The sequence below is a fragment of the Carcharhinus amblyrhynchos genome, chromosome 2 (assembly GCF_965287045.1).
Source record: "Carcharhinus amblyrhynchos chromosome 2, sCarAmb.v2.hapA, whole genome shotgun sequence".
NCBI lineage: Eukaryota > Metazoa > Chordata > Chondrichthyes > Carcharhiniformes > Carcharhinidae > Carcharhinus > Carcharhinus amblyrhynchos.
The window spans coordinates 86,791,928-86,817,286 of record NC_137325.1 but is presented as its reverse complement, the minus strand read 5'-3'; the positions used below and the strand labels follow the sequence as shown (position 1 = coordinate 86,817,286).

Below are 25,359 nucleotides of genomic sequence, written 5' to 3'. Positions count from 1 at the left end.
CAATTGAGGCAACTGGTGTTGTTTGTAGTATGAAGTCACATTATTTGACATAGACCACACGTGACGTGATTGAATATATGGTGACACTACATCCAGACCTTCAGGGATTGACAACTAGCACTGATCTCCACACATATCTGGTCCCATTGCCTTCTGTGAGCATGTGTACAAAGAATCACTTTCCATCTGTTTCGGAAGTCAGATTCACTTCCTGCAAGCATCTGCTCCAACCACAAAGCACTACAGTTCAAGCAGTGCAGACTAGTTTTACCTAATACTAGCCACTCACAATATTGAATCCCTGCTAAGACTTTCAGCTAGTAGTTGACACAGTTCATGCTGGATGCATGCTGTGGTCATTTAAAACAACAGGCAGGACAAATTTGGAGTGTTGCCTGCTTTGAGGGTGAATTAGCTATTGTCCATCTTCAGGTGCTTTTGAATTTAGCTCCAATGTAACATGAAAATATCACTTGATGGCTTAGTACATCTGAGAAGACATTTATAAATCACATGAACACCCCTTTATTGTCACCCTTTAAATTTTATTGCTATTCTCATGTTCAGTCCATTTAGTTAATTTGCCATTGGTTCCATCAATTTACTGAATAGCTGTCTGGTATATTCACTATTCTGAATTTGTTTTTTGCATATGCATTACTCTTAGCTGTAGTAGCTGATGGAAAACAGGTTTATGTCTTTGATCTGTCAGTCAGGAATAAAAGAGGTTTGAAGATCCTGCAGCTCTTACGTTGCATGCTGCAAATGCACCTAATCTGTGACAAAATGTCTCCCGATCTGCAGGAACATTTTTCTGGTAATAGCTATAAAATTCTTAATATATATTACTCCTATTCAATAGTGTTTCAATCTTCAGGTACCGTGAAGAAAGCGCTTCAATCTTAGCAAATTTACATGAACTACAGAGGAATTAATCCTATTAATGTCAAGTCTCATCAGAATCTGTAGGACTAGATATTCACTATTACGAAAGCTAATTCTACCCCTTTTTGTTTACCTACTAGGTGGAGTCAAATTAGTAAATGCTAAATTATGTTAATTTACCAACATCAAATCATAGTTTATTCACCATCAACAAAATCCTCCACCATTGATTTTTCCCTCTATTTACTACATGCCCATTCTTTCTCTGCCTAATTGTTGATGGTGTAATATTTTATTTCTTTCTTTTTGAGGTCATGGCACATTTGGTTAAATGAAGTGCTACTAGCTGCTTCATCACTATGCTGAAAATACACATTAAACCTGACGTACCAGAGCTATTAATATATGCCTGTCGGTTGTTCCTGTGAAACAAAGGATAGTTAAATGTGCTAATGCCTCCTAAAAGTAGAGCCTTTAGCATCTTTCAGTCCAGACTGTCATTCCTTTTCAGATAAGTATTAATTTCCTGCAAGCAGAGATTGTTCAAAGTGTTTCCTGTGAAGGAGTCATACCAATTCAAGTATCCCATATGATTTATAGGTTGGTGATCTTTTTAAAGTAATAGATTTGGTTGATAGCAATGTCTGAGGTGAAAACATGAGGTAACTCTGAGATGGGCAGGACCAAGAGCCTGCATCGTTTTGAAACTTCTGTTGGCAGAAGTTTCCCATTGTGAGCATTTATGCCTGTGCTCGGCTACCCTTTCAGTTTAAAAAGCCAGCAGTAACAGTGCAAGTTGATAGTCTTAGTGATGCCATATTAAGATATGGTGGGCATGTTTTAGGAATGGTTTTATGATGAGGACAGGTTTTGACATTTTGAGGAGAATCATGATATTTGTAATTACTGTGAACTACTATGTGTATTAGATTTGTCCCTTTACTTTGTCCTTGTCAATCACGCAATGTTCTTCCAGGGGTGAATTTATTTCAAAACCCTAATGAATGCCTGGGCTCTCAGCCAGTCTCGCTATGCGTTGTTGGCTGATTGATTGACAGCGCGGTTGGTGGGTGCAAGGCCATAGCTTGACATGCAAGGTAAGAGGGACATCAGGGGTGAGGGACTTGAGGTAGCATGAGTTGGCAGGGATGGGGTGTGAGGGGGAGAGGAATGAATAGTATAAAGGCAACTCTTTATTTTGCTGTCATATCACAAATGGGACAAAGTTCCAGAGTCACTCAGCAGCCTCTGTGGCTCATTTCCAATTAGCACCACCTCTCTCTCCCCCACAAAACCTCTCGAGTGGAGGTTTCTATCACAGGATTAAGTCCTGTGGTGGGGATAGGGAATACTTTGCATCGTACAGGCTGTTGGGAATTTGCACCATAACAGGCGACCCCAACCGCATTAAGTTTGCAGTGGGGGATTTTACAACATTTCATGTGGCTGGCGGCTGGACAGCCCATGCCCCAGCATGATATCTATAAAAGATATCTGTATGTATCTGACCCACCTTTGAAGAAAGAAGATAGACTTCCAGGAACATTCTTAAGTTGGAAACTGGACCTCCTTGAAAACACTGAAGCTGGCAGATCCACCTGATCAATGCTCCCCATACCCACTGCTGCATGTTCCAAGATCCACAGTTGCTGGAGATTTCCACTCCAAGGCTTTCTTAAGGTAAATGCCGACATGTATACACCACTTTCCTCCAGACATGTTTTGGACTGGCATGATCTCCCACTGAAGGTGCAAACAATCGGGCATGTGGGAAAGGGGTGATCACAATTGGGCCTTAATCTGTATCTCATTAATGGGATGCAGACCATTTCATGCTGCATTCCCGCTCTGACGGGAATTATGACACAAAATGATGAGTGGGCGGGAATGGAAGATTCCAATATTATTTTAAGCCAACATAAAACAGATTGTTGTTTCCTCCCACATTGTTGCTCCCCTCATCTGCCATTAAGCCTGCCATGGGGGGGGACACGGGAAAATTCCACCCTCTGTCTTTGCTTGCACTTTCTCCTATGGTGGATGGGGTGGGTTGGAAAATGTCATATGGCATTTCATAGAGGCATAAATAAACAAAAGAGATGCTACGCCCCATCTTGCACCAAGTCTCGCTTAGCCACATTCGTGTCATCACAGAGCGATGATAGCATTTGAACTACAACAAATTTATTTTAAAATGTTCATTCTCATGTTTAACTCATTTTATAGTCTCCATCCTCCCTACCTCTATGAATTCCTTGAGCCCAAAAAACCCCCAAACTTTATTCCTTTGATTCTGATCTCATATACATGCTCTGCTTTTCCCACTGTTATAAAGTCATAGAGGTTTACAGCATGGAAACGGGCTCTTTGGTCCAACTTGTCCATGCCGCCCTTTTTTTAAACCCCAAAGCTAGTCCCAATTTCCCGCACTTGGTCCATATCCCCCTATACCCATTTTATCCATGTAAATGTCTAAATGCTTTTTAAAAGACAAAATTGTACCCAACCCTGCTACTACCTCTAGCAGCTGGTTCCGGACACTCACTACCCTCTGTGTGAAAAAATTGCCACTCTGGACATTTGTATCTCTCCCCTCTCACCTTAAAGCTATGCACTCTAGTTTTACACTCCCCTACCTTTGGGAAAAAAATATTGACCAGCTAGCTGATCTATCGCCTCATTACTTTATAGACCTCTATAAGATCACCCCACAGCCTCCTATGCTCCAGAGAAAAAAATCCCAGTCTATCCAGCCTCAGCTTATAACTCAAACCATCAAGTCCCGGTAGCATCCTAGTAAATCTTTTCTGCACTCTTTCTAGTTTAATAATATTCTTTCTATAATAGGGTGACCAGAACTGTACACAGAACTCCAAGTGTGGCCTTACCAATGTCTTGTACAATTTCAGCAAGAAGTCCCGACTCCTGTATTCAGTGTCTTAACCAATGAAACCAAGCATGCGGAATGCCTTCTTCACCACTCTGTCCACCTGTAATTCCACTTCCAAGGAGCCATGAACATGTACCCCTAAATCTCTTTGTTCTGTAACTCTCCCCAGTGTCCTACCATTAACTGAGTAAGTCCTGCCCTGATTCAATCTACCAACTTTGCATGTACCTAAATTAAACTCCATCTGCCATTTATCAGCCCATTGGCCCAACTGATCAGGATCCTGTTGTAACTTTCTTCACTATCCACTATGTGACCAATCTTGGTGTCATCTGCAAACTTACTAACAATGCCTCCTAAATTTTCATCCAAATTGTTAATATAAATGACAAATAACAGTGGACCCAGCACCGATCCATGAGGCACACCACTGGCCACAGGCCTCCAGTTTGAAAAACAACCCCCTATAACCACCCCCTGGCTTCTGTCATCAAACCAATTTTGTATCCATTTAGCCACCTCACCCTGAATCCCGTGACATTTAATCTTATGCAACAACCTACCATGCGGTACCTTGTCAAAGGCCTTGCTAATGTCCATGTAGACAACATCAAGTGCACTGCCCTCATCTACCTTTTTGGTTAGCCCTTCAAAAAACTCAGTCAAATTTGTGAGACATGATTTTGCACTCACAAAGCCATGCTGAGTGTCCCTAATCAATCCTTGCATCTCTCAATGCCTGTAGATCCTGTCTCTCAAAATACCTTCCAACAACTTACCCACCACAGATGTGAGGCTCACTGGCCTGTAATTCCCAGGCTTTTCCCTGCAGGCCATTTTAAACAAAGGCACAACATCTGCCACCCTCCAATCTTCAGGCATCTCACCTGTGACTATCGATAATTCAAATATCTCGGCTAGGGAACCCACAATTTCCTCCATAGCATCCCACAATGTTCTGGGATACACTTCATCAGGTCCCTTGCTCTCTGTCTTGCTTTTGTCTGATCTGTCTATTTCCAGCATTACCGATGCTGCCTTTACTACTTAATATGCTCTCTTTAACTTCTGTGCTGTCCTCAACCTTCCTTCTATCTCCCTACTGCTTTGGATCTCACCCCCCTGCCAAACTAGTTTAAACCCTCCCGAGTGGCTCTGGCAAATCTCCTCTGCAGGATGTTAGTCCACCTCCAGTTCAGGTGTAACCTGTCCCTCTTGAACAGGTCACCCCTTCCCTAGAAAAGATCTCAATGATCCAAATATCTAAATCTCTGCTCCCTGCACTAGCTCTCAAGCCACACATTCATCTGCCTAATCTTCCTGTTTCTCCTCTCACCGGTAGAAGTCCAGAAATTACTACCTTCGAAGTCCTGCACTTTAGTCTTCTGCCTAACTCTCTATATTCACACTTCAGGACCCCATCCCTTCTCCTACCTACGTCATTGGTACCAATACGTACAACAACCTCTGGCTGCTCAGCGTCCTCCTTAAGAATGTCCTGCAACCACTCAGACATCCTTGACCCTGGCACCAAGGAGGCAACACACCATCCTGGAGTCTCAATTGCAGCCACAGAAATGCCAGTCTAGCCAAGTCCCCTATTACTACTGCTCACTTGCTCTTTGCCCGACCCTGCTGTTCAGCAGAACCAGATGTGGTGCCACAGGCCTGGCTGCTGCTCGTATCTCCTCCTGACAGGCTATCCCCATCAAGAATATCCAAAATGGTATACCTGTTTGAAAGGGTTTTGGCTTCAGTTGTATAGGCCCTTTGTACCTATTCACCTCTCCTTCTCCTTCCTTGAAATCATCCAAAAATTCAATTCTTTAGTGAAGCTTTTGTCACTCCTTCTAACACCTTCTACTTTAGCTCAGTGTGCGTTTTGAATATAAATCTCTGAAATGCCTTTTCTACATCAAAAATGCTACTGAAATGCATGTCGTCGAATTTGTTCACCCTTCAGTTGACTATTCACTGTACTCTTACCTATCTCCAAACAATCCACAATTGCAAAAGAATAAATACAGGTCTGTATCACTGGTAAAACACAAGTTGAACTTTGGTCAAAGTGCAAGTGCAAAGTGCAAAGATAACCAAGTTCCACTGCTGGAATTTGTAATCTATTATTTTAAGCTCAAAATCAATATGAAGACCTGCTGGGGTTGAATTTTCATGGGTTTTTTACCAATCATCCGAGATAGCATGAGAGTAAATTCATGGAAATTCACAGAAATTACGTAAACAGGATTTAAACTATTTCTGTACATTTTCTCTGTTTTGATTCTTGAGTGATCAGCAGATTCCCTGAAGAAAATTATGTGCCTGTCCTCATTGAAGGACCAAAGCTTTTGTGGAATACGATTTTATTTAAATTAGAAGTCACTTCTGTTATCATTTATCTTTAATAAAATGGTATTTGCTAGAGATTGGGTTTAGGGTACCAGAGGATAGCTGTGAAGCTCTCTTTTCTACATTTTTGATCTGACATTTTGAATTAGTATGTTTTTATCATCAAAGCTGTTTTTGAAAAAGAACTGCTTTGAAGTTGTGTCTGGGATGTAAGAGCAATAAAAATAATTCCATTTAAAAGTGGTATTGAAGTGATTGAACATAGTTGGAATGGAAGCCTCAAATAAATGAATCTGAATGATCAGAATGCTTATTGTGTTCGGAAAAAATATAAAAAGGTGCAGTGAAAATGCCACATGTTTATTACATTAGTAAGTGCCATGAAGTGAGTATTTTTCAAAACCTTCAAAGAATATGCTTCCCATATCAGAGCAAAATTCCTTTACTAACAAAGACTTGCTTTCCCATAATTGAAGTTTCCCAAAATTCAGTATTTTGGCTCAGGGCATCCACTTTGCTAAGGCATTTTAAGTGACTAGGTTCTGGTGATCAAATTAACATTAATTTTGGGGATTGGCTTTCAGCCAGCACAGCAAGATTATTTCAATTTGAATTGGTGAAAGTGAAGGAAAATCAGTAGGTCCCAGAGCCGGGTGCCCTCCATCTGCCGTTACATTATCAAACCTAATCTGCAGGCTTTGGTAGGCCGATGGGAACTTGTTCCACAAGCACTAGGTTTTTACAAAGCAAATTGCAGATCTGTAAAAACTCCATCAAACAACTGGCAGCACGGGAATGGCACTATTTGGGTGGAATCGTGTCTCTTTTAAAAATTTGCGGGTCCTTTCCCTGCATTTCCTCCCAATTTCATTTTGAAGCTGACCCCGCAGAACTGGGATGATCCCAACCTCTGTGTAAGCCAAGATCAGCAACTGCTTTTCCCCCAATTGACGTCCAATTACCTTTTTGGTGGCACCTTATTGCAGGCTAGCAAAGAATCATCTGCAGGTTCACATCCACACAATTCCCACTGAATGGTTACAGCAGCTGTACGTCACTGCATTGCCGCATTTTCCAAACTAGAACATCACTGGTGACAATGATGTGGCCATCCTATAATCTTTCCTGCATGTTCAAAAGTTATCATTTGACAGGCAGCTAGATTATATATTGATTTTAAGTCTTTGAAGATATGTGTGGGACAAGAACGGTGTGAGGAGTAAAATGACTTCTGTTCACATTTGAATGTCTTGTGAAGAGGAGCAAGTTTAATAAAAGAAACTGTTATCAGCAAAAAGGATAATGAACTTTAGGATTAAAAAAATTGTCTTTTAGTTTAGTAAATCTGTTATCCTTACCCAATCTGACCAATATATGAGAAAAATCCCACACCAGAGTGGTTGGCTCTTAACTGCTCACTGTAGTAGCCTAATAAGCCACACAGTTGCCATCTAGAAAAGGGCAATAAATGTTAAATTTACCAGAACAACCTACATGCCAGTTTTCTTTTTAAGTTGCAGGTAGCTCACAGTGAAATTACAGAGCAGTTTCCTTTTGCACTAAGAATAATGTACATGCAAGAATCAGTTCTGCTTTGACATGTATATCATGATTTTTTTGTGTGCTGTTTGCAGTGTGAAAGATACAGTTGTGTCTTTTTCTATTGCTTTACAGGTTAAGAAGTGGCCCATTGGAAAGCAAGGCTTATTGTATGACCGTAATTGGATGATTGTCAACCAAAATGGTGTCTGTATTAGCCAAAAGCAGGAGCCGAGACTTTGTTTGATACGTCCACACATTGACCTAGATCAAGGGATCATGACCATCAATGCAGAAGGTTAGCAATTTATTAGAAAAGGCAATTTGAATGCTCCTGACTATTCCATTGTTTAGATTTTTTCTTTTTTTTGGATTCGAACACAAGCGCTAAGGGAGTGATATTCAAAGGTGTCTCTCAGGTGAATGTAAAGGATTCCTTGGCCCATATTTATTTCTCAACCAGCATCTCAACAAAATAGATAATCTGGTGATTATAACAGTGCTGTTTGTCAGAGTTTGTTACATGCAAATTGGTTGTCATGTTACCTACATTATATCAGTGACTACATTTCAAAAAGACTTCATTTGTTTTAAAGTACAGAAATCTCCAGTCTCTCTGCTGCTGCTGTCAGTGAGAGCAGAGAATTTGGCGCTCAGCAAAATCTCTGTTCACCGCAGTGGGGACCGGATAATCCCAGCTGCAGGCAAGGTTGGAGAATTCTGGCTGATACATCCAGTGGTTGTGAAATGTATCATATAAATAATACTATTTCTCTTTTTCTTCTTTTAAATTTTGTGCTGAAAATAACTGATATCAGCACTGGAGAATTGAATATGTTTTCATAGAATTCTAATTTCCTCACACTATCAGGAATGGTATTACCACTTCAAACCTAGCTGGCATAGTAAACGACAGCCTTCAAAAGTTATTCATGTGGATTTGTAATGAAACTTAAGTTAAGTTGTATTCCTACTCCATTACCAACCTGCCAGTAAGAGAGGTACCCATATCTGGGCCTTCATCACAATCTCAGATGAGCAATCCTTTTTCACATCTCAACAACAACTTATGCTAATTTTTGCAGGTATTTTTTGCTGTGTTTTCTACTAGAGAATAGGAAATCCTTTCCCTGACCATACATCTGTTTCATCTCAGTATAAAGAAGCTTCATAGTCAAACCAACACCATTTCTTTAACCTGGAAGCACTTATTTTCACTCTTCCTCCACCTACTATTTGACATAACAGTTCCACCCTCTTTCTAGCAACAAACCATGCCCAAGCCAATTGCAGAAGTATCTGGATTGGAGCTTGGGTGCTACTGCCATTCCAGAAATAGCTCAGCAGTACATACCCATTCACGGTGGCAGATGTTTTTTTAAATAAACATGAAGACTAGCATGTTCTTTCTGCCTGCAAAGAACGGGGCCTTGTGTATTAATAGGTGCAGCTTCCAGGCACACAACTGCACCGGACTGCGAGCCCGACTGACAACCTTATATTGGTTGTTGGTGTAATTCTGTAGGATTATTTAGCAAATGTTGTCCAATTGCACAATCACATCCAGTGTTAGACACAGGTTGGTTGAAGAGCGGGGATGGTCTCCCTATTGTCCTTGGGTGACATTTATCCCACAACCAACACCATTAACAAAAAAATCCCCCCAGCTGATTATTAGTCTCATTGCTTTCTGTGGGTCCTGGCTGTGCATAGCCAAGTTGTGCACAGCCAGGACCCACAGAAAGCAATGAGACTAATAATCAGCTGGGGGGATTTTTTTGTTAATGGTGTTGGTTGTGGGATAAATGTCACCCAAGGACAATAGGGAGACCATCCCCGCTCTTCGAATAGAACCAGAGCCTTTTAAATATAACCATGGGGGTACACAGGGCCTGAGTTTAATGTCTCAACTAAATAATAACACCACTGACTGTGCAGAGCTTCCTCAATATGCCATTGCTGTTCTGAGTGTGTAAGCATAGGTGTTATTACAGATACGGTATTCCAGCCATCTCCAACGCTCATCTTGTCCTCAAACATCCCCAGCTTCCATCAGACGTAAGAAGTCTCACAACACCAGGTTAAAGTCCAACAGGTTTATTTGGTAGCACGAGCTTTCGGAACACCACTCCTTTATCAAATGAGTGGAGGTAGGTTTACATGTTTGTTGGACTTTAACTTGGTGTCCAACACTGGCATCTCCACCTCATGTCCATCAGGAGTAGCATGGCATTGATTTTGGGTATGGTGTAGTGATTGTGTTAGTGGAATAGTAATCCAGAGTCCTATACTAATAATTTAGAGGTCACACGGCTTGGCAGTTTGTTAAAATTGAGCTCAAATTTTCAATCGGGGAAATAAAATCTCTGAAATTCTCTGCCCGTTGAAGTGGTGGAGGCTGCCTTGCTAAATATTTTTAAGACACGGGTTGATAGGTTTTTGATAAGCGAGGGGATTAAGGGTTATGGGGAGAAGGCGGGAATGCGGAACTGAGCCACGACAGATCAGCCATGATCTTATTGAATGGCAGGGCAGGCTCGAAGGGCTAGATGGCCTACTCCTGCTCCTATTTCTTATGTTCTTATATGGTCTGTACCTTGTCCATTGCGAACAATGGAAGGGACATGCTGTTTAATACGATCCGACAGTCTTTGGGACATGAAGCATTCATATGTAGCGTCATACTGCCACTGAAATTCATACATCACATTACTCATCTGTACGCAAAGCATCTTTTTGGCCTGACAACAGCATCCTGTTAGTGGTGACTACCACTTATGTTGCTACTGCATAGTTGCAGTATGAAACACCTAACTTCCCCTGTTATTCAACGATTTGAACTCCCTTACCTTCCCAGGGTAATCTAAGGTAGATTGGGCATGTTTCAGGAACAAATATGATGACTTTAGGCCTATTCATGAGTTTGTGCAATATACAGCACAAAATAATCTGATCATGGTACTCATGACTCCACAGGATGTCTTTGATGCACAGTATTACAATATGAAGCTTGCAGTGTGAGCAAATAGCTCATGCTCTATATACAAGGTTGCTGATAATGCCAGTTGTATTATGTGTGGAACAGTAAGGATCCCGATGTGTATGTTGACCAGTGAAGATACACTTGCGGTAGATCATGATAGAGAACTCCCTGGCAGATTTCCCAAAAAGTACATCAAGAAAGGGGTGTGAATTTGACTGCCCCATTTCAAAGGTGAATTTGAGTGCAAAATGTATCTCATTAAGACAGAAAAGGAAATTTTTACATGTTGCTATGAATTTAGATATATTGCAGGGGAGGTGATGGCCTAGTGGTATTGTCACTACATTATTAATCCAGAAACTCAGCTAATGTTCTGTGAACCCAGGTTCAAATCCCGTCGTGGCAGATGGAGCAATTTGAATCCAACAAAATTCCAGATATTTTAATGGACTGATGACCATGAAATCATTGTCGATTGTCGGAAAAACTTATCTAGTTCATTAATGTCTTTTAAGGAAGGAAATCTGCCATCTTCACATGGTCTGGCCTCATGTGACTCCAGAGCCACAGCAATGTGGTTGACTGTCAATTGGCCTCCAAGGACAAGTAGGATGGGCAATAAATGCTGGCCTGCCGGCGAAGCTAATGCGCCATGAATGAATTTAAAGTGAACCACATTATCCATATATTGAAATATGCAAGGTTAGATTCCAACACATTTTTCATGGAATCCAACAAAGACATTTGCGAGAGCCAGACCTAGAGGCAATCCCATGGCAATACCGCCAAAACAAACCTTCTAGTTTTCCCATGGCACTTTAACTATACTGTTCTCTTGAAAACTGCTGGTTGCCTTTAGGGCCTGGGATTTGCTCAGACATGTTCTATAGCCAAAGTGCTTGGCTCAGTTACATCCAATAGCTACATCTTTTACTTAAATGAGATGGTAGAGAACAAGTTCAGGCACTCAGATCTCAGACCCAACAAAAACCCTTGTCATGCAGTCTGTGCTGATTTTCTTCTTGGAGAGGAAGGTGAACCTAAGGTTGTCTTGCAGCAAGCAATGCACATCTCTCACTGCTTCCCTGGGGAAACAGAGCCTTCTCATGCATTGTATTTCGCAGAATTGCAGATGTTTTCTCTTTGGCCTGTGCACATGGCTGCGTCTGTAAGGACAACCTGCTTGTTGACTGTCCAGCTGCTTCACTGTTTTCTACCTACTCCTTTTCCTCATCTTCTTCCCCCTCACCCATGGAGAAAAGAAACGGAATCCTACTTAAATTACAGCTGAAAAATCCTATGGCAAAACCATTTTCGCAGAGATATTTATAGTAAGGTACTTGTAAACAGAAAAGCTGATTTAAGAACAACATTTAGGGGATGAATTTTTTCAACATGTAATCTAGTCTGCCATCAAACTTCCACATCTAAAAGGTGTTTTTTCTCCTTCCAGTACTGATACCCAATCAAGGAGATGGCCTTTACATTAAATAAGACTTAAAAAAAAAGTTTCATGAAAATCTCAGCAAAAATCAGGAGAGAGGACAGACAGTGGTGTGCCTGTCATCTTTCTGTTGCTAAGACATTCTGCCAGTAGCATGTATAGTGTCAGATGCTGCACCACCACAGAGGTCAATTGTGCCACTTAAGTGGCCAGTTATGGGCTTTTTCCCCCATGAGGCATTTTACCAGTGTCAGGTGGGTGCTCAATCGCATGAGGAGATCACCTGATAAATACTGTGGGCTCTGAGCGGATGGAAGGGAAGTGGTTTCCCTCCTTATCAGACATCCTGTGATCCACAGAGGAGCCTTGCGAGGACAATGGCCAATCTTGCAGCACACTATCCTACCCTCCCTAATCACACCTCCCAGCCCTCACCAACTATACCCTCCACTGTTCCACACGGTACCTGCCTGACTGTCCCAGTAAGCTGGATCCTGACCCGTGCTCTGAAGATGGTGTCCATGCTGGTTACCCTGTTAGGGTACAGTCCTAGATCTGACCACAGCTCTAGGTTGAGCTGCTGGAATTGAAGAGCTGCTGACCCTTCCATTGACCAGCAGGTCTTGGAGATAGAATCCCATCCCTCAAAAAGACAGGAGCCTCAATGGCAGCTCATGCTAGTTTATTATGCAATCCAGTCAGGTTTCCTCCAAATGGTCTTGATGCGTTGCCCCTCTGTTTCTTGGCCTTCATCAGGACCATCAAAGAAATCCAGTTGTGTATGTGCAAAGAGTCATTGCTGTGTAGGGTACTTGAACTGGAACCTCCCAGAGAGTGTGATACTTTCCATTTTAGATTCATGTCATGATTATTGGAAACTATAGTAAATGAATGGAAAATTGATGATCATACTCTCAGCACAAATTTCTTTATTTGTAGTCAGCAATAATGAGGCCAAGTGACTATGCTGCCTCAGTCGAAAACTTTCCAACAGTGCTTTTACTGGAGGGAAGCCTTCATAAAGGCTAGTTTAGTGTTTCTCTTGGACATCCAGATCCTCAGCATCAAAGGAAACATTGTCGTCTACATGCTTGCAACTCTGATCATTGTGAATAATTATAATTCACTTTTTTGCAGCTTCCCCTTTTATGAACAGCTATAGTATTTTAAGAGCCGCTGCCTCTCAGGAGTTTCCAATCCTCAGCCAAGTGTGTTACAGCCCAAGTTCCTGTGCAGCAGTCTGTAACTTATTCAAATTGAAGATTGCTATATTTGCCACAACCTGGCAATGTAGTTCTGTACATTCAGTTTTGAAAGAACAGATGTATAAATGGTTGTCAGTGGGAGATGACTAATATTTGCTTCCAGCACTAACATCCTGCAAAATGGATCAATATGTTTGAACTAGTCAGCTAGACCTGTTGATTAGTGTTACAAATATGAAGTTTGCAATATTGTCATATTTTGGGACTGTCTCTTTAATCCAGGGTAAATTGGAGGAACAAAGGAGGTCATGAGACTTGTTCTGAATTCTGCCCGACAAGCCTAGGTGGCTTGGTTGTTAAAGGTTAAAAGAAGTGAGGGGGGGGGGGGGCAAGTTGTTTTATAGGAAGAAATATATGTATTCACACCTGTAAACAAAGACCAGAGCAGCTTGTTAGTCTCCAAGTTCCAGGGAGGTGTTCATCAAGTCATGTTTTGTAGATGTTTATAATTTAAACTACCAATTTAATTCCAAGATAAAATGTAGCTGAGGGCCTGAGGATAGCTAATTAACATTTTTACCTGGACACAAGGCCCATGTGATTCACATTGCCATGGAGTTGGTCTTTAAGAGGGGAAGAGTCCATAGAAAGCCATTGTAGGGTTTCATTGCAAGTTTTCCTAAAATATCACTGAACTTTACGGACAGGGTCAATATGCAAAAATCTGAATGTGTGTGAAAGAGAAAGAGAGCAGAGAAATAGAGGTAGCAAGTCTTTAATGTTCAGTAGGCAGGATGTGGATTGGAATGTTCAGTCAGATTGAAGATATCAAGTGCATGGTACTTTAAACAAAGCTGGAAATTTGGCTATCTTTGGCTAAAGGGAGGAATCTCCAATTCATCCCTTCCTGTGCAAGTAAGGTTGGGGAGTAGAATTTATATGACTGAGAAAAAAGGAGCTGAAGATAACCCTGGATTGGTTCCTAGCAAATTATGTATCTTCCACTTAAGGGACAGAGCAATGTATAGGGGTTCCATTGTTGTAACATGTTATGGGGGGTCTTTTCTGTAGTTTGGAGTAGCAACCGCTTTTGAAATACTGTTTATTCAATATTGTTTTTAGTTTGTTCTTACAGTAAAAAGCTTTAAAATGTGAAATTTTGTCATACGATTCTTGCAGTCATTCACTGGAAGTTTGAATTTATTTTTAAAAGTTATCAATATCTACATGGATGATAACATTAGTAAACCCCTTAAATGATACTGTCTTTGGGAAACTCCCTGGGAATGTAGTCAGTGAAAGATAACAGGAAGACTATAGTATGTACTTATCAGAATGTATAGATGAAGCAGCATTCAAAGAATAGAATCATATATCTCTCAATTCATGGGGGGTTTTCAGCACTATTATGCCTATGTCACAAAGCAGCTCACCAAAAATCCTTAGAAAGCACCTTCCAAACCCAATTCCATCTAGAAGGACAAGGGCAGCAGGTAAATGGAAAGACCGCTACCTGCAAGTTCCCCTCCAAGCCAGTCACCAGCCTGACTTGGAAACATATCGTCATTTCTTAGCAGTCGCTGGGTCAAAATCCCTAATGGTATTGTGGGTCAACCCACAGAACATTGACTGCAGCGATTCAAGAAGGCAGCTCACCACCTTCTCAAGGGCAACTAGGGATGGGTAATAAATGCTGGCCAGCCAGCAACGCCTATGTCCCACAAGTGAATAAAAATTTGAAACAGTTCCCAATTTAGTCTCGCTCCTTGCTTTTTCCTAGAACCTCCAAATTAGTTCTCCTCAAGTATATGTCCAATTGCCGACTGAAAGTTCCTTTAGAATCCTATTTCACCATCCTTTCAAACAGTGACTGTGAAACACAGTATGTGAAAATATTTCTCTCATTAATCCTGCAGTTTTGTCAATTATTTTAAATCCATGAGCATTAGACTTTAAGAGGTACAGTTTATCCCTACTTGGTTTATTGAAAACCAATTAAATTTTGAACACCTTTATTAAGTCTCCTCTTAATCTTCCTTCATGTTTTCTGCTCTAAAGATAACAACATCAGCTTGTTCACTCTCCCCATGTAAGTGAAGTTGCTGAATTCTGGGTTGGATTTTTCAGAGTTGTAGAGACTCCATGCTTTATCCAAAATATCCAGATCCAGAGATCCCACCCCCATTCCTGACAGATCCTAGTTTCACTCGGGGGAAAAGGGGAAGGTTGTAATTCACACATAGGAGAAACCTGAACCTAATAAGGCCATTGGAGCACAATGCTGAGTTTGAATTGATCTTGTTTTGTTGGAGGGATGTCTGTTCCCCATAGTGTGTGACAAAACAACTATGGGGAACAGACTTTTAAGAGTAAACATAAGTGTGTGTAAAAGGTGGATGAGGTCTGTGGAACAGCCAAGCTGTCAAGTTAATTAAGTCTCCTGTTCTTTAAATTCTCTGAAAAGAAACAGCTGTGTCTCTGAGTTGAAAGCAATAGTGCTTGTAATTTCGACAGCTGCTTGGTGGCATAAGCCTGGGGGTGGTTATCATTATTGCATTATTATTGCTTGATTGCTTCCAAACCTGGCACTATATTGGGAGTGGGAGTTCACAGCTCCATGAGTTGGCACAAAGTTGGCATTGGGGCCACCAGATGAATGGGAGGTCATAGATTGGCATGGAGAGTGTGAAAGTTCATGTGGCTGGGTAGAGGAGCATAGTTTAAGATGGCAAACATGAGGGACCATTGGGGTGAATAGAGGAATATAGGTTGGCATAAAGGCTTTGAGGGGTAATTGGGTGTGCATGAGTTGGCATGGATGGGGCAGAGGAGTGGGATTTTGAGTGAGGTGGATATGAGGGGTGAGGCCGAAAGGCCTTATTTCCTTTATTAAAACTAGGCCTTTTAAACACTTTGCACTTGATTGTCTTTGAGGCTGTCTTCAAATTGTTTCCAGGGATGGTGGGTCCGATTCCAGCCAGCCTCACTGGAATAAAAAGCCAGCCATTCGAGGCTGTATCTCCTGAGACAAGTGTGCTAAGCTGGGAATTTTCACCACACTGCACAAGCACCACAGGAGTGAGAGTCCTGAAGGAGACCCATGCAGACATGGGGAGAACATGCAAATTCCACACAATCACCCAAGGCTGGAATTGAACCTGGTCCCTGGTGCTGTGAGCAGCAGTGCTAACCATTCTGCTACTGTGCTACCAGAGGATTGACGACAGGCATTCTCCTCCTGCTTAGCATGCCTAACTGGCACTGAGGCCATTACTGCAGCCAAATGTTACAGTCTCTGTGGGACAGCTCCCTGGTGCTCCTCACCAATTCCTGTCATCCTTTTTTAAATTCATTAATGGGATGTGGGTGTTGGTGGCTGGGCCAGCATTTATTGCCCATCCCTGAGGGCATTTAAGAATTAGCCCCATTGTTGTGGATCTAGAGTCATATGTAGGCCAGTATAGGCAAGGATGACAGATTTCAGGACATTAGTGAACCAGATGGCTTTTTTACAACAACCTATAATGGTTTCATGGTCATCATTAGACTTTTAATTCCAGATTTTTATCGAATTCAGGTTGTAACAGCTGCCATGGTGGGATTCGAACTCATGTCCCCAGTGCATTAGCCTGGGTCCCTGGATTAGTAATCCAGTGACAATACCATGGCTGCACTGCCTCCCCATCCTTCAGGGAGCTGCCTCTCCTCTGGTTAATACCCCACTGAATCCCCGTTGGATCCAGTGCTTGAAAAGCTCCTGGCCCCATCAGCAGCACTGAGCCTATTTTTCACCATATTTTGTCTGGCTTAATTGGTCAGCCAATGTGAAATTGTGTGCTAATTGCAGTCGTGCCACTTCCAGGGCTTTTGATCTTGCATGCACGATGTACACAAAATTCAAGCCTCCGTGGCGCAGTAACATGTAGTTTCACACAACTTGTTTTTAGAACACACTCAGTTCTTGCCTGAACCATCCAAAGATCATTTTGGGGTTGAATGTCCTCAGCATGTTCAGTGCATAGCGGCATATAACAGACACAGGATTTATTTTATGTGGCAAAATTCGTTATTCAGTTTGTCATTAACTTCTTGTCTCAACTTCCCTCACTCATAATTCACCCACCCGGCTTTCCTGATTTCCTACTTGCATACATAAAAGAGAGGTTCTGTTGTGCTACAGTTCCATTCCCTGATTTGATATTCCCAATATACTCTTGAGCTTGATGAGATTGCAGTAGCTGCCATGATCAACTGATCAAAGTAAAACCCTGGAGTTTCTGACACAGAGTCTGGAGATTTTGATACAGATTGCTGCAGCAGAGAAATGATTTTCAAAGTGTTTTATTACCATTCTGCCTTAAGGCATTTAGGCTTGTTTCCGACTGCTTCTGACAGGATACAACATCAGGAGATTTTCCACACATCCCACTCCTTACCATAGGCATTCCCAGGAGCAGGTATAGTAAGCCTTGTGTACTGGTACCATGGAGGAAGAGGAGTAACACAGGGCAAAGTAAAGGACACTCACTGCAGGAGTTCACAGCACACCTAACTGCTGGCAACATAGACCTTCAGCCTCACTGTCTTACCTGCTTCTTCCCTATTTTGAAATAAAGTAACACTCCTTTAATCTGCAAACAATCCTATAATATGGCAACAGATCAACCCCCTTTTACTCTACATGGACATGCCAGTTATCAACATTTGAGTGAAAGCATCAGCACTAAATAAGTACTTTTTTATATGATTCTAACTTCTATCAATAACAAAACACAATGTCATATTAGATTCGACTTTATTGGACGCCCCATTCACAGCAGCTACTGATATGATCAACCACACTCTCTCCTTCAGCTTTGATGCTTTTGTCCCCACTAAAACCCTGGCTCTCTTACCTTGGCTGTGCCCCTACATCTTCACTTCCTTCAGATTAAAGGATGCAGACCTGAACAGATATGACAGTCAACTGATTTAGCCATTCACTGTCAGATCGAGCTGAACCACATAAAGTATTATTAGCTTCTGCTGTTGTCTACTGCTCACTACTCCAGGATCATCCAGGAATGCAAAAAGGAAACCTCCAACTTCTTACATCTCCTCTGCATTTGCCTCCAACAACAAATGTAAGGAGCTAAAAGTAAAATACTGTGGATGAAACAAAAACAGAAAATGCTGGAAAATCTTACCAGGTCCAGCAGCTCCTTGGGGGAGAGAATAGAGACAGTGCTTTGAGTTTAGATGACTCTTCGTCAACTGCTGAGATTTTCTTGCATTTTTTGTTCAAGTGAGGGGCTTATGGACTTCGTTGTCGCTAAGACTGAGACAGGCCAATCAGTTGCATCTGTCGTTGTCCTCCTTTCGCCTTGTCCATTGGACCAAACTTCACGAAAGCTCCTCCTTTTACTCTGAATTTGTATTTTTCTTTAACTGTCTCCCTTATGCCCTTTTTGAGATCATCATGTCTATTGAATCCACCTCCTGCTCCCTCAACCCTATTCCCACTAACTGCTGACCACCCAACTTTGTTAACAATTCTCCCACTTCAGACACGGTCACTCTCTCTTTCCAATCTGCCTTCACCACCAATGTTTTTTTAAGCTTTTTAAGTCACACGACAAGCCAGGCATTTCCTCTCAGGGCGAACAAAAGTTGACCCTTTTACGTTACCGCATCTGCATGGCCACGCAGAAAAAAATCAAAGACCTGTGCAATTAAATGAATAGACCATGTGCAACAAAAATTTAATACAAGCATTGGTCATCAGCCCTCTCATCTTGATTGCACTGTCCTGGCAACTACCATGTCATCTCCAACTTTTGTTTCTTCTCCACAGTCATTATATAGGTTGTTGCTTCCCAAATACATGTGTATCGTTCCTGGAACTCCCTGTTTGAATCCCTCTCATTACATGTCTGGACTATCACAGTGCCAAAGCTCTTACCAAGGTCACATTTGATATTCTATGTCATTGTGATAAAGTCCTTCCCGTCCAGTTTTCAACTCTGGATACAGTTGATCACCATTCTCCTCTGGCGCTTCTCCACTGTCATTGAGCCAGGTGGGAATGCATTTGGTTGGTTCCATTCCTAACTATCTAATTGTAATCGGCTCTCTCACTGTTAACTCCAGTGTTTTTGCCCCTTCGTATTTCCTGTTTACATTCTGTCCTTGGAAAATCATATGACGATACAATGCCAGTTTTCACATGTATGCTGATGACACCCACTTTCCCTCTCAACTCTTTCACTATCCCTAAAATATCAAACTGCTTGTCTGACATCCAGTACTGGATGAGCAGAACTTTACTCCAAATAGATATTGGGGGTTTTGATGGGGACTCAAGAAAATTGCTTCGGTCTTCCCAAAGACTATTTGGAGGAAATTTCTGCTCATCAAATCCATCTGTCTCCCTGACAACTGTCTAAGGCTGAACCAAACTATTTACAACTTAGTGACTGACCTAATTACCTTGAGATGAGCTCCCAGCTTCATGTACATGCTATCAGTGAGATCGCCTATTTCCACCCCTATAACTTTGCCTGTCTTCATCTGCCCCAATTCATTTGCTGTTCAGTAGTACCACTGTTTCCACTAATCTTGACTATTCTAATCTACTCCTGGCCAGCCTCCCACATTGTATCCTTTGCAAGATAGAGGTCGGCCAAAGCTTTTCCGCCTGTGTCCTTACTTAAACCAAGCTCCATTTACCCATCACTCCATGCTTGCTGACTTACATTGGTTTCTGGCTAGGCAATGTCTCAATTTTAAATTCCCATCCTTATTTTAAAATATTTCTGTGGTCTCAACCTTCCATATTTCTGCTTGTGCTCTGCAGTGGACGCATGGGACTGAGTTGACCCTTATCAAATGGCAATTTGTGTGACTTATTGCATTTTTGGAGCTCGCTCCTGACCACTGGTGTTACTTCCAACACTTGCTTGGTAATTTGAGCTGTAAGGCCAGAGACTCAGCATGTGTTTCTTTCTTGAGAACTGGGTAGATTCCAATGGTTGCCATTCCAGTGCACCCTGGATTTCCCATCTAAGTGCCCAGCTATCCTGGCCCATGCTTCCATTTTGAAATTTGGGGAAAGAACAGGTTGGTGCTTGATGTAAGGACCACTCCCTAACAGTACACTGTTGGCAGGGTAATGTACTCAATTGAAGAGACTCTGGGGCGTTAGAAGCCTCTTTCAATCTGCCCATTAAAAAACTTCACTTTTGACATAACTATTCCCAACTTAGCTTTCTCCTTTAGGCGTTCAACACTCTGGGCCAGATTTTTGTAGAGGAGACAGGAAAGCTGAGTTGGGAAACTTCCCAACTTCGCAGGTGCGAATCCTTTAAAAAGATCTCCATCCACCATATTTCCATTCCAGAGAGATGGAGATGGGATGGAGTTGGGTTTGCCAGCTTCTGGTGCAGGCTCGAAGTAAGTGGATGGCAAGGCTGGCGGGCTTGAATGTCCACCTTCATTTACTGAAACATCAACCCAGTTGTAATAATGAATGACAGACCCTCAAACCTTCACCCCTCACCTTCAACGCACCATGCATGCCCCATCATTTCCACTCCATGCCCTGTCCATGCCTCCCTTTATATCATTCATGCCCCTTCATGCCGCCATACCCCTCCTGTGTATCCTTCATAACAACTTACCCAGTATCTACAACGTGCAGCCCTCAGGAGCCATGTCTTTGTAATAAATATTTTCTAAAATTCTAGTTGATCTCTTGCTCAACCACACTTCATATTCTCATATTATGAGAAGGCACATGCGTCTGACATATTGACTTTGGCTTTCTCTACAGATTCTGCCTGACCTGCTGAGTGTTTCCAGCATCTACTGTTATTGATCCAACTTTCCAGCATCTGCAGTAGTTTACATTTTATTTTTGAAAACATAATTAGACCATGGAATTGTTGGTCCTCTTATGGCGCAAAACGGCACGTTCTTAGAAATTGAAGATTGCTGTTATGTTGAAAATGACATATTCTAGGGTCATGTACTTTTTTTCTAATTGCTTTTTCTAACATAACTAAACACAGTGCTATCCACAGCCACTGCACATATTGTACAATTGAAAATGAGCATCTGCTGAAAGCTGCAATGAGCAAAGAGAACTCCCAGGGTTAGCAACTGGCAATTAGTGAATGTCAATCAGCAGCAGAACCTTTTGTTTTTCTGTGGAACTGGACATCTACTCCCCAGACCATGCTACGCAATATCAGTGGCATATCTTCCAGACCAAAGGAAGGATGATGAGAAAAATAAAACCTTATAATTGAATGAAAACTAATATAGATTTTTATATCTATTTTAGATTTGAAATTAGAGGACGATTATTCTCAGACAGAATTACAGCTGTGCAAGCTGGAACTTGCCGTTTTTTTAATTGCCGCAAATATAGCAATCAGGAAAAATGGGAATGAATTATGTTCACAGCAGACATTGTTTAAAAAATGTTGTCACCCACAAGGCAAAAATCAGATTTGTGGACAGTTATGATATTTCTGATGCCACAAAGGACAGTAAATCTACTTCCATACACTCAAGGGAAGAATTGCATGCAGGGTGATGTTGTGAAGTGCATACAGAAAATAATTTCTGGAACATTTAGCTTCTGATTGATAGCACATCAGACAGCTTGTCATTTTGAACTTTCTCTGTTGTTCCGTTGGGATCAAGAATCTCCACTCTTTGCTTTGGCCTTCGAGAAAACATTTAAATGTAGATTTTTTTGTGCCCTTGCTTGTGACATGCAAAGCACCTGTATTTGAAAAGATTACCTTTTAATGTTTCTTGAAGATGAGGAAAGTGTCTCATCTGCCCTCACTGAAATTTTTAATTCTTCTCTGGCCACTGGGAGGTGTCAGAGAATTGGAAAACAGCTAATGTGATTCCACTTTTCAAGAAGGGTGGTAGACATAAACCGGGGAATTATAGACCAGTGAATCTCACATCAGTGGTAGGAAAGCTATTGGAGAAAATTCTGAGAGAATTAATCCCCACTTGGAAAGGCAAGGTTTGCTCAGGGATAGTCAGCATGGCTTGGTCAGAGGGAGATCAGACCTAACAAATTTGAATGAATTCTTTGTGGAGGTGATCGGGTGTGTAGATAAGGGTAATGCAGCTGGTGTAGTTTATCTGGGTTTCAGAAAAGCCTTTGGCAAGGTTCCACATGGGAGACTGAAAAAGGAGGTGAAAGCACATGGGATCCAGGGTAGCGTGGCAAGATGGATCCAAAACTGCCTTAGTGGTAGAAAACAGAGGGTGGTGATAGAAGGCTGTATGTGCAACTGGAGGCTGGTGTCGAGTGACGTACCTCAGGGATCAGTGCTAGGTCCCTTATTGTTTGTGATATATATAAATGATATAGATGAGAATGTTGAGGGGGGAGAATGATAAATAAGTCTGCAGGTCACACAAGGATAGCAGGATGGTTCATAGTAAGGAAGAAGCCTTAGGTTGCAGGAAGCTGTAGGTGAGTTGGTGAGATGGGCAGATGGAAGCTAACTCTGAAATGTGCGCGGTGATGTACTTTGGAAGGAGAAGCTAGTCAAGGAAACTAGACACGATTTCATCCCACAGCCTGAAAGACGTGCAGGTTAGATGCATTGACCCAAACAAGTGTCGGAGTCTGGTGACTAGGGGAACTTCACAGTAAATTCATTGCAGTGTTAATGTAAGCTTTACTTATGGTTAATAAATAAACTTTTCAAAAAAACGGAGTACTCGATGAATGGCACGATATAAGGAAGATGAGAGGAACAGAGGAATCCTGAAGGGTTTTGTCCACAGATCCCTGAATGTGGCAGGATAGGTTAATAAGATGGTTAAGAAGGCACTTGGGACAATTGCCTTTATCAATTGTGGCATAGAATATAAGAGCAGGAAGGTTATGTTGGCGCTGTACAAAACTTTGGTTAGGCCACAGCTGGAGTTATGTGTGCAGTTCGATTTGCTTTACCATAGGAAGGATGCTATTGCACTGGAGAGAGGGCAGAGGAGAATTACCAGGATGTTGCCTGAGATAGAGCATTTGAGCTAAGAAGAGAAGCTGGATAAGCTCAGATTGTTTTCTTTAGAGCAGAGGAGGCTGAGGGAGAACCTGATTGAAGTGTATAAGATTATGAGGGGCATGGACAGGGTGGATAGGAAGCAGCTGTTCCCTTTAGTTGAAGGGTCAGTAACATTATTTTAAGGTGAGGGGCAGGAGGTTTAGATTTAAGGAAAGAAAATTCACCCAGAGTGTGGTGGAAGTTTGGAATGCAGTACCTAGGAGGGTAGCAGATGCGGGAAACCTCACAACCTTTAAAAGGTATGAGTACTTGAAATGTCATAACATTCAAGGTTATGGACTAAGTACTGGAAAGTGGGAATAGTGTAAATTTAGTGTAGTTTTACTAATGCAGACTTGGTGGGTCGAAGGGCCTATCCCGCAGTGTATAACTCTGACTCTATTACAACCCTGCCTGATTCCAAATGAAGTATTCTCTAAGGCAGGACATATGTTGTACTTTCATTTTGAGCCAAAAAGCGAATAAGTTTGATGAGGGAAGAGTCTAGCCAAGATATAATCTGGAGACAGTGCCAAAAGTGCATTCAGAGTGACTATAAGATGCATTCTGGCTTACTAAAATGCTAATGGTTAGTTTACTTCAATCCCTCAGGAATGGATCCCATAATTGTGTCTCTAGAAGAAGGAGATGGAAAACAATTTCCACTTCAATTCTGTCAAAGCAAAGTCTGTGGAGACAGGTGAGCATATAAGCTTACAAATGTGCTACTGCTTCCTGCATTTACACCATTTGCTCTCGCAACCAGGCCTGAATAGTTACATTGGATAAACAAAGATGAATTGGCCATTGCATTAATTGAACTGGAGGCAACATATTAAAATTTGATACAGCACAGTGTAAATGCCTTTCGTGAAATTGGAAAAGGCCTAGCTGGTGCTCTCTGCTAGGATCTCGTTTATTTTTTATCATATAAATTGTTATGGATGGAAGGGGGTTTAATTTATCAGCCTTGATTTCTCCTCTTACAGAACAGTATTTTTGATTTCCCCCTTTGTAAGTATTTTCCTCAACCCTTCAGTTTGGTGTGATCCAGTCCTCTATTAATAATCCCACAGCAAGCTGGAGATAAGGACAAATAAGAAGGTTGATTTATTTTTCACACATAGAAAATGAAGGAAGTGATTTCACAGCACCTACCCCTTTTGCACTCATGCAATAAGAGAGGGATAAAGGAAAGAAAGGGATACAGGGCAAAGATCATGATAACATAAGAGTTATGGTTTTATGACATTTGTGAGTCCAGAGTCAAAAGTCCAATGGTACATTTCTTCAGAGGTTAGCAGGCCGAAACTGTTGCAGGATGATCTGTCTTTCCAGAAGTGAAGACTTCCATGATGGAAGAGGGCAGGGACCAAGGAATTAGTCTTTTAGGCACTGATGCAAGAGTTCCAATGATCCAGTAGTTCAAAGTATAGACTAGGTTCCAGGCAATTTATCTGGACAGAGCTGTTTCTGCTGCTACCTGTTAGGTGCTAAACAGGTACACTGCCTGTGTTCAATCATGTGACAGATCTCCCACCACTTCTCCTGGGTTTTGGACAAAGCATATATTTTCCCAGGCCCAGAAGCTTGAGATGTTTAATAGAGGAGGCTGAATCCCTTTTGTCCTTGCAAATCTATGGCCTTTGTGACCAGAGCTCTGCCGCAGAAATGTAAACACTGTAGGTGCATTTCTTTAGAATTTGATTTTCAGCAGCCATAGGGGCATTAACGCTTCTTCAAACATAACAAGGTCCCTGCTGATTGCTGAAGGCTAGAAATTTCTCTGGTATGAATCTTGACTAGTCAGGCATGCCTTTGTCTATTTTTAAAATAAAACACTAATTTTACAATGTAGCCAGGCTGATGTACATATATATTTTCCTTCCTGTTTCTGGACAGGACACAATAGTTTTGACAAATGTACAAGATGAAGTTTTCTGATTGTACCAAATTTGGAGGTGTACCCGAGTGTGATAAAATGCAAACGCTGTGAGGCAACA

The 25,359-nt window shown here is 41.7% G+C and overlaps 1 protein-coding gene across 1 annotated transcript in view; it reads left to right on the top strand.

Annotated features, from left to right (window-relative positions):
* The window catches only part of mocos (molybdenum cofactor sulfurase), a 226,215-nt gene that overhangs the window by 170,330 nt on the left and 30,526 nt on the right, over positions 1-25,359 (top strand). Inside the window, exons 9-10 of the mRNA XM_080208753.1 lie at positions 7,799-7,961; positions 23,969-24,056. Of these exons, the coding sequence (XP_080064879.1) occupies positions 7,799-7,961; positions 23,969-24,056 (251 nt within the window). The remainder of the gene's footprint in view (positions 1-7,798; positions 7,962-23,968; positions 24,057-25,359) is intronic.